The following is a 14,949-nucleotide window of genomic DNA, read 5'->3' as shown; positions in this document are numbered from 1 at the left end:
AATAAAGGTGGAATTAATACATCATCTTCAAGTTAAGATAGATATAGGTAGTCTGGTGTTGATATGATATATTGGCTTGCAGGCACCCGACAGGCAGGTGAGAAACAAATAAATATCTGTATAGCACTGCTGCTGTCATTTTCTACACACAAAGACTATGCAAAGAACCAAGAGCTATGCAAACATACGTAGCCAGCAGAATAGAAAAGGGTTTCACAATGAAGTGAGACATTCCTGCTCAGGAACATCAAGAGGCAGGTGCAGCAATAAACAGCCAACTCATTTGATTGCACTGTAACAATTTCCTTCTCTACGATTAACCAGTTAAATGATGTGTAAAACTGAATGCCTTGCACCTTTAATTCACAGTATAAAGGTAAACGGTCTCTTGCTTTTCTAGATATATATATATATATATATATATATATATATATAATAATAGTACAACATACTCATTAAAAAGGTATCTATAGTTTAAAATATTTTATGTACATTTCCTACTCAAAGTAACAGTTAAAACAAAATGCTGTAAGAGAAGTGTAGACCATCCACTCCTAACTGGCATCAAATATGGAACATAACCTGCATTGATAAGCAAAAGCACAGCTTGAGTATCTCATTTATTCTATTTAAGGCTCTCAGACATACACTGATTCAGATGTGGACGGAGTGCCGTCCGGTACCGTTGTTCAGTACTTTGCGCATGTGCAGGATCCATTCTACATATGCGCGGACAGGTCATGAGGCACAGGACGGCAGGAGACTGTTAGTGATTGACAGTCTGCTGCCGTGTGGAGGGCGGTTCGCAAAACGGAGGCATGTCGCCGCTGTTACGAGGGGATGGATGAGGCCAGGATCTCTGTCAGAGGATGGAGCTTTCCCGGCCTCCTGGTGCCCTTTGGGTCACAAGCCAGCTGATGGTGTCGGAGATGATCAGATACTGCATCTTAAGGTGCAGTTTGGATCAGTAATGCACCATATTAGTGCTATCACCGCTGCTTCTATGTATGCAGCTGCAATAACACCTCCAACCACATCTGAATCAGGCGAGATTCAATTGCTTTCTCACCGGCAGCCAGTAGATGGCGCCCAATGGAACTATTAAATTGTTGCTTCGTTCGTACATGATCTTCTGCCAGTGCCAGCATTTCAGCTCACGCCCCCCCGGGTATGGCAATCTGAAATGAGTGAAAAGTGACCCGTTTGAGTGCTCACACAGGATTTTTTGCGTTGCGCACATAACTTTGGTCGGATTTAGCCGTTTTACATGGCTAAACCCGACCTCTCTGGGTGTGATAAGCATGATAAAAAAGCACAATTGAATATGATCCCCAATCTCTCGTCACTTTAGACAGAAATCGGGAGCTAGAAACAATTGAATATCGCCCTAAATGCCTTTTTCAGCAGTGACAACCCATATGGACCATTATCACTGCCCAACCAGTTCTCTTATCTGTGTTAAATACGAACAGAAAAGAACCACACTGCTAAAGAGCTTGTATGGCAAAGTAGCCCTGTTTGTGTTGTAGGAAAGGAGAATGGAATAGAGTGCAGATACAGAAATAAACATTACTAAAACGGGAGGCAGTCACTTTACCGCCTGTCGGGATCCCGGAGGTCAGGATACTGATGCCGGAATCCCAACACCAGCTGAAATACCGGCGTCGAAGTCACGACCACCGGTTGGTTACCCCTCTTGGGTGGTGGTCCACGCCACCACCTGGAGGGGAATAACCCTGTGGTGACCGAAGGTCGCCATCGGGCCCGAAGCGCGGCGAACCCGCAAGGGGACACGCTGTGCTCGCCTTTGGAATCCCGGCTGTCGGCCTTGCGGCTTCGGTATCCTAACCGACAGGATCTCGTACTAATCCCACTAAAACACATCCTGCATCTTCTGACTTCCAGCATCAAATAAAGAAATATTAGTTTATTCTGTAGGGACAGGCTCAAAGCTTAGAAACATTAACAGATCATCTGAGACAGCAATGAAATAAGACACTAATATCCTAGGATATACTCACAATTATTGCTTTCCCCATAATTATTGTATGGCATATTTGCAGAACCAGCTGAATACACCAGCATTATGTATCTAAGCTGTTCTCCATACACAGCTTCATAAAGAATCACTATTAGGATTATCAACTTGTTTACAAGATGTCAAGAGTGTCTACAGGAGCGTACTGATCAAACATTGCAGGTTGGAATCGATTAAGTACTCCGTGAATCTGTAGCCAAGGTATGGGCTAACATAAATGGTCAGTCGCTGAAGGAGACACTATATGCACAGACCTTATATAAAGCAAAGGTCGGAATAGTGATGTGACATGAATCGTTCTTTTACACCTATCCACATTCTATAACAAGGTGGGATGTACTATGCATCGCATTTAGGATGAGATACATCCCACCACTTATCAGGTAAATATGTTAATGCCAGTATGTACCTAGAAATGCGCAAAGGACAGCTCTCCCAATAAGCGCTGTCCTTTGTGATACAAGGACTTCCTGGTTTATGATCTAGGAGTTCTTCTGCAGATGCGCCGTATGACACACACACCGCAGTGTGCACAAAGCAAAAAGAAACCCACAGGCTTCTATTAGGCAATGCTATATACATTCGGGAAGTGATTACCATACTGCCAGTCGGGATCCCGGTAGTCACATTACCGATTCCGGAATCCCAACAGGGGGTGAAATGCTGCCAGCGGAATACCGGCGAGACAGGCTATTCTCCCTCGACACCCATGGAAGGAGAATATAACCTGTGGAGGGCGCAGCAAGCCCACAATGGGCTTTCTAGCACTTGCCCCGGTGTCGGCATTCTGGCGGACGGGATCCGGCTGTCTGGATCAAGACAGCTGGGATCCCGTCCACCGGCTATTGGTACAGATCACCTACAGATGGTGCTGCCTACTGGGTCGAAGCTCCAGAAAGTATCACATTCCGGATCTTGGTACATCTGGAAATGCGTCCAAACAGCAGTTTTCTGTGTTTTGAACGCATTTTAGCTTTAGTACATCCCACCCACAGAAAATACATGCTTCCAGTTAAGCATAAAGATCAGTGATCCCTAAGTAAACCAAGCTCATAGGACATTACATACACCTGTGTGGCTGGGGGTAATGGAATACAGTTACCATTGTAAAGAGGTATGGATATATCCCCTGTGACCCACACACGTTATCCAAAAAGTGAAAAGGCAGCAGTGGCACGGTTATGGAACCTGGGTGTTGTTCAGCTCTAGTTACAATTTTAGCTGTTTCTAAACTATTCTGCATTAGCATTACAGCATATCAGCTCTTTGTTACTTTTTTTATATTCTCTGCTAATTAACATTTAGATAAATCACAGGACATTGAGGAAACAAAAATACTAAAGTATAAGCAAATATAAAAATAGGGAGTGTTAATTTCCATATTATTACTCATGGTATGTGGTGAGCAGGGAAAGCATGTTCATTGACAAAAACAGTGCAACATTTTCTCTGAAATCCTGGCAGACTCATTGGTGATATTTGGCACCTAATGTTTGTAAAAGTGATCTAATTTTTTTTCTCAAATCCTTTGAATTTCTGCATATACCGATTACACGTAATAATGTATTTATTATTTATATGTGCATGGTGCTGTTTAGTTCCTGTTTGAACCACGGTTTCAGATTTCCTGCTCTCATCTGAACCAGGCAACGGGACATTTGAAATAGCACTAAAACATAAATCAGCAATGCTAGTATGTGATAATAAATAAAACCCAATAATTATACAATTTTTTTTTTTTTTTAAAGAGGAAACTGTATAGATACTATGTAATACCCAAAGTATTAAATGCATTTTATTTGGACACCCATGTTTAGGGTCAAATTGGCTGCATAACCAGTTCACCTGAAAGAAAGCAGTGATTGCACTGTGTGTGGGGACAGAGTTATACCCCTTACACATCACTAACCTGGGTATAACATGGATTATTGAAGATGGTCTCAAATTGTGTCCAGCTGCTTGAAACAGTGTTCACACTGCAGGCTGGACCCAGGTATTCCCGGTTATCCCTTTGCTGGCACTTGGAGAGGACATCATCTATAAGCACTGGGCACGCTTTCACACTGAAGGTCCCGGGTTCAACCCTGATCGTGACCCAGGTCACCGAACCCAGATAATTTCTTTCGTACCAAGCATGGACCCGGGCTGCCCCGGCAATATCCCATGTCAGTGGCGTGGTGTGAAAGGAGTATAACTGTCCACATGCACATTCATATTGCAGGGGACACAGACAAACCTGGCTTTAGATTGTCACTTGTTAGGACCTACAATATGTGCATTAAACCTAAGCCTCCTGTGTGCAGCGAAACTGAAACATTATATTGCAGCTTATTTTTAACAGGCGTTCTAGTAAAACTAGATGCATGTGTTTTTCTCTATCGTCCTAGTGGATGCTGGGGTTCCTGAAAGGACCATAGGGAATAGCGGCTCCGCAGGAGACAGGGCACAAAAAGTAAAGCTTTTCCGATCAGGTGGTGTGCACTGGCTCCTCCCCCTATGACCCTCCTCCAGACTCCAGTTAGATTTTTGTGCCCGGCCGAGAAGGGTGCAATCTAGGTGGCTCTCCTAAAGAGCTGCTTAGAGAAAGTTTAGCTAGGTTTTTTATGTTACAGTGATTCCTGCTGGCAACAGGATCACTGCAGCGAGGGACTGAGGGGAGAAGGAGTCAACTCACCTGCGTGCAGGATGGATTGGCTTCTTGGCTACTGGACATCAAGCTCCAGAGGGACGATCACAGGTACAGCCTGGATGGTCACCGGAGCCGCGCCGCCGGCCCCCTTGCAGATGCTGAAGACAGAAGAGGTCCAGAATCGGCGGCTGAAGACTCCTGCAGTCTTCTAAAGGTAGCGCACAGCACTGCAGCTGTGCGCCATTTTCCTCTCAGCACACTTCACACGGCAGTCACTGAGGGTGCAGGGCGCTGGGAGGGGGGCGCCCTGGGAGGCAAAATGAGTACCTATAAAGGCTAAAAATACCTCACATATAGCCCTAGAGGCTATATGGAGATATTTAACCCCTGCCTGATTTCTCAAAATAGCGGGAGACGAGCCCGCCGGAAAAGGGGCGGGGCCTATCTCCTCAGCACACGGCGCCATTTCCTCTCACAGCTCCGCTGGTCAGGACGGCTCCCAGGTCTCTCCCCTGCACTGCACTACAGAAACAGGGTAAAACAGAGAGGGGGGGCAAATTTATGGCGATATTTTTATATAACAAAGCAGCTATAGGGGAGCACTTATTATAAGGCTATCCCTGATATATATATAGCGCTTTTGGTGTGTGCTGGCAAACTCTCCCTCTGTCTCCCCAAAGGGCTAGTGGGTCCTGTCTTCATTAGGAGCATTCCCTGTGTGTCTGCTGTGTGTCGGTACGTGTGTGTCGACATGTATGAGGACGATATTGGTGTGGAGGCGGAGCAATTGCCAAATATGGGGATGTCACCTCCTAGGGGGTCGACACCAGAATGGATGCCTTTATTTATGGAACTACGGGATAGTGTCAACACGCTAAAGCAGTCGTTTGACGACATGAGACGGCCGGACAATCAATTAGTGCCTGTCCAGGCGACTCAAACACCGTCAGGGGCTGTGAAACGCCCTTTGCCTCAGTCGGTCGACACAGACCCAGACACAGGCGATGACTCCAGTGGTGACGGTGACGAATCAACCGTATTTTCCAGTAGGGCCACACGTTATATGATTTTGGCAATGAAGGAGGCGTTACATTTAGCTGATACTACAGGTACCACTAAACAGGGTATTATGTGGGGTATGAAAAAACTACCTATAGTTTTTCCTGAATCAGAAGAACTAAATGACGTGTGTAATGAAGCGTGGGTTGCCCCTGATAAAAAGCTGATAATTTCAAAGAAATTATTGGCATTATACCCTTTCCCGCCAGAGGTTAGGGAGCGCTGGGAAACACCTCCTAGGGTGGACAAGGCGCTAACACGCTTATCTAAACAAGTGGCGTTACCCTCTCCTGAGACGGCCGCACTTAAAGATCCATCAGATAGGAGGATGGAAAATATCCAAAAAAGTATATACACACATGCAGGTGTTATACTACGACCAGCTGTAGCAACTGCCTGGATGGGCAGTGCGGGGGTAGTTTGGTCAGAATCCCTGATTGAAAATATTGATACCCTGGACAGGGACAATATTCTACTGTCGTTAGAACAAATAAAGGATGCATTTCTTTATATGCGTGATGCACAGAGGGATTTATGCACACTGGCATCACGGGTAAGTGCTATGTCCATTTCGGCCAGAAGAGCTTTATGGACGCGACAGTGGACAGGCGATGCGGATTCAAAACGGCATATGGAAGTTTTGCCGTATAAGGGGGAGGAGTTATTTGGAGTCGGTCTATCAGATTTGGTGGCCACGGCTACAGCCGGGAAATCCACCTTTCTACCTCAAGTCACTCCCCAACAGAAAAAGGCACCGACTTTTCAACCGCAGCCCTTTCGTTCCTTTAAAAATAAGAGAGCAAAGGGCTATTCATATTTGCCACGAGGCAAAGGTCGAGGGAAGAGACAGCAACACGCAGCTCCTTCCCAGGATCAGAAGCCCTCCCCGGCTTCTACAAAAGCCTCAGCATGATGCTGGGGCTTCTCAAGCGGACTCGGGGACGGTGGGCGGTCGTCTCAAAAATTACAGCGCGCAGTGGGCTCACTCGCAAGTAGATCCCTGGATCCTGCAGATAATATCTCAGGGATACAGGTTGGAATTAGAGACAGATCCACCTCGCCGTTTCCTGAGGTCTGCTTTACCAACGTCCCCCTCCGAAAGGGAGACGGTGTTGGAAGCCATTCACAAGCTGTACTCTCAGCAGGTGATAGTCAAGGTACCTCTTCTGCAACAAGGGAAGGGGTATTATTCCACTCTTTTTGTGGTACCGAAGCAGGATGGCTCGGTAAGGCCTATTCTAAATCTGAAGTCCTTGAACCTGTACATAAAGAAGTTCAAGTTCAAAATGGAGTCACTCAGAGCAGTGATAGCGAACCTGGAAGAGGGGAACTTTATGGTATCCTTGGACATCAAGGATGCGTATCTCCACGTTCCAATTTACCCCTCACACCAGGGGTACCTCAGGTTCGTTGTACAAAACTGTCACTATCAGTTTCAGACGCTGCCGTTCGGATTGTCCACGGCACCTCGGATCTTTACAAAGGTAATGGCCGAGATGATGATTCTTCTTCGAAGAAAAGGCGTATTAATTATCCCATACTTGGACGATCTCCTAATAAGGGCGAGGTCCAGAGAACAGCTAGAGATGGGATTAGCACTGTCTCAAGAAGTGCTAAAACAGCACGGGTGGATTCTGAATATTCCAAAATCCCAGTTAATGCCGACAACTCGTCTGCTGTTCCTAGGGATGATTCTGGACACGGTTCAGAAAAAGGTTTTTCTCCCGGAGGAAAAAGCCAAGGAGTTATCCGAGCTTGTCAGGAACCTCCTAAAACCAGGAAAGGTGTCTGTACATCAATGCACAAGAGTCCTGGGAAAAATGGTGGCTTCTTACGAAGCGATTCCATTCGGCAGATTCCACGCAAGAATTTTCCAAAGGGATCTGTTGGACAAATGGTCAGGGTCGCATCTTCAGATGCACCTACGGATAACCCTGTCTCCAAGGACAAGGGTGTCTCTTCTGTGGTGGTTGCAGAGTGCTCATCTATTGGAGGGCCGCAGATTCGGCATACAGGATTGGATCCTGGTGACCACGGACGCCAGCCTGAGAGGCTGGGGAGCAGTCACACAAGGAAGAAACTTCCAGGGAGTATGGACGAGCCTGGAAACGTCTCTTCACATAAACATTCTGGAACTAAGAGCAATATACAATGCTCTAAACCAGGCAGAACCTCTGCTTCAGGGAAAACCGGTATTGATCCAGTCGGACAACATCACGGCAGTCGCCCATGTGAACAGACAGGGCGGCACAAGAAGCAGGAGGGCAATGGCAGAAGCTGCAAGGATTCTTCGCTGGGCAGAGAATCATGTGATAGCACTGTCAGCAGTGTTCATCCCGGGAGTGGACAACTGGGAAGCAGACTTCCTCAGCAGACACGATCTTCACCCGGGAGAGTGGGGACTTCATCCAGAAGTCTTCCACATGCTGGTAACCCGTTGGGAAAGACCAATGGTGGACATGATGGCGTCTCGCCTCAACAAAAAACTGGACAGGTATTGCGCCAGGTCAAGAGATCCGCAGGCAATAGCTGTGGACGCGCTGGTAACGCCTTGGGTGTACCAGTCGGTGTATGTGTTTCCTCCTCTGCCTCTCATACCAAAAGTATTGAGAATTATACGGCAAAGAGGCGTAAGAACGATACTAGTGGTTCCGGATTGGCCAAGGAGGACTTGGTACCCGGAACTTCAAGAGATGATCACGGAAGATCCGTGGCCTCTACCTCTAAGGAGGGACTTGCTTCAGCAGGGTCCCTGTCTGTTTCAAGACTTACCGCGGCTGCGTTTGACGGCATGGCGGTTGAACGCCGGATCCTAAAGGAAAGAGGCATGCCGGAAGAAGTCATTCCTACTTTGATTAAAGCAAGGAAGGAAGTAACCGTGCAACATTATCACCGAATTTGGCGAAAATATGTTGCGTGGTGCGAAGATCGGAGTGCTCCGACGGAGGAATTTCAACTGGGTCGATTCCTACATTTCCTGCAATCAGGATTGTCAATGGGTCTCAAATTGGGATCTATTAAGGTTCAAATTTCGGCCCTGTCGATTTTCTTTCAAAAAGAATTGGCTTCAGTCCCTGAAGTCCAGACCTTTGTTAAGGGAGTGCTGCATATACAGCCTCCTGTGGTGCCTCCAGTGGCACCGTGGGATCTAAATGTGGTTTTGGACTTCCTAAAATCTCATTGGTTTGAACCACTAAAAAAGGTGGATTTGAAATATCTCACATGGAAAGTGACCATGCTTCTAGCCCTGGCTTCTGCCAGGAGAGTGTCAGAATTGGCAGCTTTATCTTACAAAAGCCCATATCTGATTTTCCATTCGGACAGGGCAGAACTGCGAACTCGTCCGCATTTTCTCCCTAAGGTGGTGTCAGCATTTCATCTGAACCAGCCTATTGTAGTGCCTGCGGCTACAAGTGACTTGGAGGACTCCAAGTTACTGGACGTTGTCAGAGCATTAAAAATATATATTGCAAGGACAGCTGGAGTCAGAAAATCTGACTCGTTGTTTATATTGTATGCACCCAACAAGATGGGTGCTCCTGCGTCTAAGCAGACGATTGCTCGTTGGATCTGTAGCACAATCCAACTTGCACATTCTGTGGCAGGCTTGCCACAGCCTAAATCTGTAAAGGCCCACTCCACAAGGAAGGTGGGCTCATCTTGGGCGGCTGCCCGAGGGGTCTCGGCATTACAACTTTGCCGAGCAGCTACGTGGTCAGGGGAGAACACGTTTGTAAAATTTTACAAATTTGATACTCTGGCTAAGGAGGACCTGGAGTTCTCTCATTCGGTGCTGCAGAGTCATCCGCACTCTCCCGCCCGTTTGGGAGCTTTGGTATAATCCCCATGGTCCTTTCAGGAACCCCAGCATCCACTAGGACGATAGAGAAAATAAGATTTTACTTACCGATAAATCTATTTCTCGGAGTCCGTAGTGGATGCTGGGCGCCCATCCCAAGTGCGGATTATCTGCATAAGTTGTACATAGTTATTGTTAACTAATTCGGGTTATTGTTAAAGGAAGCCATCTTTCAGAGGCTCCGCTGTTATCATACTGTTAACTGGGTTTAGATCACAAGTTGTACGGTGTGATTGGTGTGGCTGGTATGAGTCTTACCCGGGATTCAAAATCCTCCCTTATTGTGTACGCTCGTCCGGGCACAGTACCTAACTGGAGTCTGGAGGAGGGTCATAGGGGGAGGAGCCAGTGCACACCACCTGATCGGAAAAGCTTTACTTTTTGTGCCCTGTCTCCTGCGGAGCCGCTATTCCCTATGGTCCTTTCAGGAACCCCAGCATCCACTACGGACTCCGAGAAATAGATTTATCGGTAAGTAAAATCTTATTTTACATGAGCTGCTTGTATAGCAGTTTATGGGCTGGAGAAAGTTATACATCGAATGTATCTGTGAAGATGACAGAACATTTTCCTTATACTTTATTTACTATACACATAAAAATACTCATTTGCCATTGTATACTACTGGCTCAGTTGCTGCAGGCAAATGGATAGACAGAGAGAAATGGGTTGCAATTAGGACTCAGTTTAGAACCACAATGATATTGAACATCTGGCAAACCCACAATGCATTGAGAGATACAGTGAAGAGAAATAAAGCACTTAGGGGGTATTTATCAAAGTATGGAGAGAGATATAGTGGCGAGAAATAAAGCACTAACTAATCAGCTCCTAGCTGTCATTTTTCAAACACTGCAAGTTAGGAGCTGATTGGTTAGTGCTTTATGGGGGAATTCAATTGTACGCAAATGTATATGCCCTGCTGAATCAGTGCGACCCCGCTGCATTTTACGGCAACTGGATCTCGTACAAAACTGTTCACTACCCCAACAGGGTAGTGAGCACTTTTGTGCGAATTGGGATGCAAATCAGCTGGGTGAAGGGTGCAAGAAAGGCTGCCGTTGCCACGGTTAAAACGCCATGGTAATGGCAATTTGCACCCTTCACCCACACTTGAATTCCCCCCTATTTCTCTCTACTTTATCTCTCTCCATGCTTTGATAAATACCCCCTAAGAAGCGTATGTATTAATAATCGAAGGACTGACGCAATTATTAAGTATCCGTTTTGCTGAAGATATTTACATTTTTAATGAAAATACACCTACGATATACTATGTGAAACTCACAGGGACAGTGGTAGTGATAACCATTGCCCCTAAAAGTTACTTCCCCAGCATTTTGGAGGAGTTTATTCACATTTGTGAGGGGCACTTATGAAGAATATGACATTGCGCAAGCGCAAAGTGTCATTTTCCGGAATCAGAGTTGGGCACTGTACAGAAGCTGTTGGAGGGGGATGGAAAGTACTCTCTCCTGCTACTATGGGGTAAATTTACTAAAGCTTCTAAAATGAAGAGAGGTTATGTTGTACATACTGTAGCAACCAATCAGATTCTGTCTATCATTTCTCTATTGCATCCTAGAAAATGGTAGACAGAATATGATTGGTTGCTATGGGCAATATCACCTCTTTTCATTTTTAGAAGCTTCAGTAAGTTTACCCCTATGTCTCCATAAGCTTAAAGCAGTTTAAACCATCTGAAGTTTGTGTAAACTATCACACGCAAACTCTGAAAAGCTTTGCTTTTGCGGGTTATGTAAATCGGGATCAGAATGTAGCAGTTATCGAAAACAGCAAGGACTGCGATCTGTGGTGCTAATTAGCATTCTGCACTATGCTGTTAGTACACAGCCACAAACCATACAATTAGGTAGAAAATTCAGTTTCTACATAATTTTAGGAAAAAAGCTTGATAAATAGGCCCTAAGACTTTTTTTTAAAAACTCTACTATTAATAATAATTAAAATAATAAAAAGCCATAACAACGGTGTATAGCTTTGGTATCTGCCTGTATTCCCTCAGAGCAGAGTTGAAAACAGCCACACATCTCTGCAACAAATAGCTAAAAACTTTTTTTGTTAATGGATCATGTCATGGTACCTAATATATTATCAGAGCACAGAAATAACACACAGTCAGGCTGTAAAGGCATACTTATATGTCGCAACCTTTCATTCGTTCCAAAGGTTAATAGGGGTGAAACAGCATGAACACCATTTGTTTCTGCAATAGCCATAAGGCACATAACATAGCAGCAAAAGCAGCTGTAATGCACTAAATTGGAAAAATTATATTATAATACCCGTGAGCAAGTTTGTAGGAAGGAGGCACAAGCTCAGGCAATAAATTCCACAAATAACTTCCATCTCTTACAGCAGTTATGAAGACAAGAATCTGGATTTTCAGGTAACGACGGTCAACATAAAATGTCATCTTCCCAGAAAAGAAGTGTGATGAAAGTTTATGTCATGTAGAAAGATGACTTATAACACCAGAGAGAAAGGCACAGGCAAGATCTACTAAGCACACAGCGGTCTATTGCTTGCAATGTACTATAACAGCCACAGCTCAGCTGTACAGTGTGTGAGTCTATACTTGTATCTGACATGACCTGACACACTTGTAATTGTAAAGCACTGTGGGTTGTGTTGCATGCCAGTCATAAACACACATAACCAAGACCAATGGGAACATAGCTTGCTTATCTTCTACTATGCAGCAATATATCACACATCAGGATACAAGTGACAATAAAAGGTGAAATAAGTAGCACAAAGAAGTGACAGGCGGCCAGTGTCACCTCTCCATATAGAGACATTAGTAATGGGCTCATGCACAGTACAGCTGGATGTAAGCTAAAGGGAACATGCTGGAAATGGAACAGGAGTGCATTGGCCGCAGGTAATGAGAGACGTCCCCAGTGATGAGGAGGAGACAATGCGGTGCAGACAGCGGGTATGGGTGAGCGCTGTATGCCCAGCATATGACGCCGCCTGGGTGCACTGTATAATAGCAGTAGTAGGACGGGTATTAGAGACATGGCAGCGCCCAGCAGAGGGTAATAACCTGGGGATACGAGGGATGGGCAGGGAGGTGACAGGACAGGTACACCCCCGCTATTGGCAGCGTGTGGCTGAGGCGCTAGGCTGGTGACTGCCTCCGGGCACACACACACTGCAGGCCGCTTACCTTCTCCTTCTTGCTCGGGTTACTCTGCTCCTCCGCCGGTTTGCTGACACCCCCGGTCACGGCCGGGCTCCATGTGACGGCGGCGCTGCTGCCAGATCCACCTGCGCCGCCCCCGCTGTCACTCCAGCCGCAGCTGTCTATCTTGATGAGCCGGTGCTTGGGGGAGACGATGTACTTGAGCTCCGTCCCCGCAGTGAGCAGCTGCTGCTGCTGGTGGCGTGCTCCGGCCGGCCGCCTCTCGCTGTTGCTGCGGTACAGATGCGGGGAGGAGGACGAGGAAGAGGACGAGGAGGTGGTGTTCGTGCTGGAGCCGGGGTAGGGCTCCTGGAAGAGGCTGCCGCTGCTGCTGTACCCGGGCGCCCTGACGCTGCTGCTGCCCCTCCTGCCCTCTGCCTGCTGCTCCTCCCTGCACATGGCCCGCAGCTTGCGGAGGGACGAGCCGGGCCCGTTGTACGGATCCTCGAAGTCCCTCTCCTTCTGGGCCCGGTAGGCTCGGATCAGGTCGCTCTCCTCCCTGCAGTGTCCGGGCAGCGGGGACGTGTGGTGGTGGAACTGGGGGAAGGGCTGCTGCTGCAGGTGGACGGAGCGCTCGGTGCCCCCGTTCCGCTTGTAGTCCGGCCGGGGCGGCTGCGGGGGGCTCTTCGTCTTGTTGTTGTTATTGTTGCCCAGGCTGAAATACTTATTCAGCCATTTGGCCATGGTCGGGACGGCGGTGAGTGATCCCCGGGTGACCTCCGGCTGCAGCAGCAGCTGATGCGCTGACACTCCCCCCTCCCCGGGCAGGGCTCACATGGAACAGCACCAAGTTCTGGGGCAGCGCTCCAACACCTCTCGCTGCGGCGGCTGCAGTCCTGTGCGGGGCGAGACCCGGCTGCCGCTCTACACACCGTCACCCAGGGGCGCTAGGCAGTCACACGCGGCACTTCCATGGAGTTAGCGGCTGCCAGAGAGTGTCTCCGCCTGTGAGAGAGTGACAGGTAACCGGCATGTGCGGCGCAGCCTCCGCTCTCAGCTCCCACCTGGTGCTTCCCCAGCGCCTCAAGTCACATCCACTTCCCCCGGCTGTCCCATTCACAGGGAGCTGCTGCCCCAGCACGTTCTGCACAGCACTGGCACTGCTGTATCACCTGCGCGCTGCACGGGGCAGCGAGGAGTAGAGTGCGAGCTTTTGAGGCGAATCCTGCTCACTTCCAGTACTCTTCACTTGTTGAATCGGCGCCGACACTTTGCCAGCTGCTGCTGCGTCCACACTGCCTGCTGCACACAGCACAGAGACCCCGAGCAGCCCCAGTGTACCGAGATACATCCACAGGAGCGGTGCGTGTGCCGGGAGCCTGGATCACTGGCCTCCCGGGCGCTGACAGCTCCAATCTCTGAGCCTGGCTGCTGCGTGTAGTGAGAGCGGAGCTCACCTCTCTCGCTGTGTGAGGCGGGGCCAGTGTGTCAGCTGCCTCCCCTCTCCTATCACACTACAGGCTGCTGCTGCCACAAACTCCTCACACTACAGCCTCCTCCGGCTCCCGGGAACTCGCACCCTGCAGCTGGCCCGCTTCCCACCACAGCAGGCGGCGACACTATGCAGATATTCCGCCTGTTAGTCAGGAGTGTAGCACAAGGAAATATCTACAGCCGCCTCCGGCAGCTGACCTGTGTTACACAGGTACTGTACTCATGTCTCGATATAGGTACATACATTATATACATATACAGTACAAACATTGCTAAGCCAATGCAAAGAATGCAGGTTCGTGCAAAGCTGCAAATCAATGGGCCCTATTTATCAACGAGTTTCCTTGCTGGAAACTCGTTTAAAGTGGTAAATGGGACCGGTGCAAGGTTTCTTGGCACCCTAGGCAAAACTTCTGCCTACTGCCCCTACCCCATACCCACCCTTCAGGTGAAAGGCATGCTGCTGCTCTTCCCACCCTTAGTCTGTTGCATGGCTGCTCTCTTCTCCCCATCTCCCCAGTCTGTGTGGGTTCCCGCTGCTAAACCCCCCACCCCGTTAATTGTCTGCTGTTCTAACTGATACCCCTTTTCCACTAGCTCAAAAAACACGGGTAAATGCACGGGGGCGCGCATTTACCCGTGTTTTTTGCAAGTGGAAAAGGGTAAACCCGGATCAAGTGACCCGTGAATCCTACCCGGCTATTTACCTGGGTAGGACACGG

The 14,949-nt window shown here is 47.9% G+C and overlaps 1 protein-coding gene across 1 annotated transcript in view; it reads right to left on the bottom strand.

The window, feature by feature from the left end:
* The window catches only part of SHB (SH2 domain containing adaptor protein B), a 347,131-nt gene extending 332,947 nt beyond the window's left edge, over positions 1–14,184 (bottom strand). The window contains exon 1 of the mRNA XM_063914230.1: positions 12,779–14,184. Within this exon, the coding sequence (XP_063770300.1) occupies positions 12,779–13,477 (699 nt within the window). The 5' untranslated portion in view covers positions 13,478–14,184. The remainder of the gene's footprint in view (positions 1–12,778) is intronic.
* Between the last annotated feature and the right edge of the window lie 765 nt (positions 14,185–14,949).

This window comes from Pseudophryne corroboree, chromosome 1 (genome assembly GCF_028390025.1).
Source record: "Pseudophryne corroboree isolate aPseCor3 chromosome 1, aPseCor3.hap2, whole genome shotgun sequence".
Classification (NCBI taxonomy): domain Eukaryota; kingdom Metazoa; phylum Chordata; class Amphibia; order Anura; family Myobatrachidae; genus Pseudophryne; species Pseudophryne corroboree.
The sequence above is the reverse complement of the archived record's forward strand: the minus strand, read 5'-3'. Positions and strand labels throughout refer to the sequence as shown.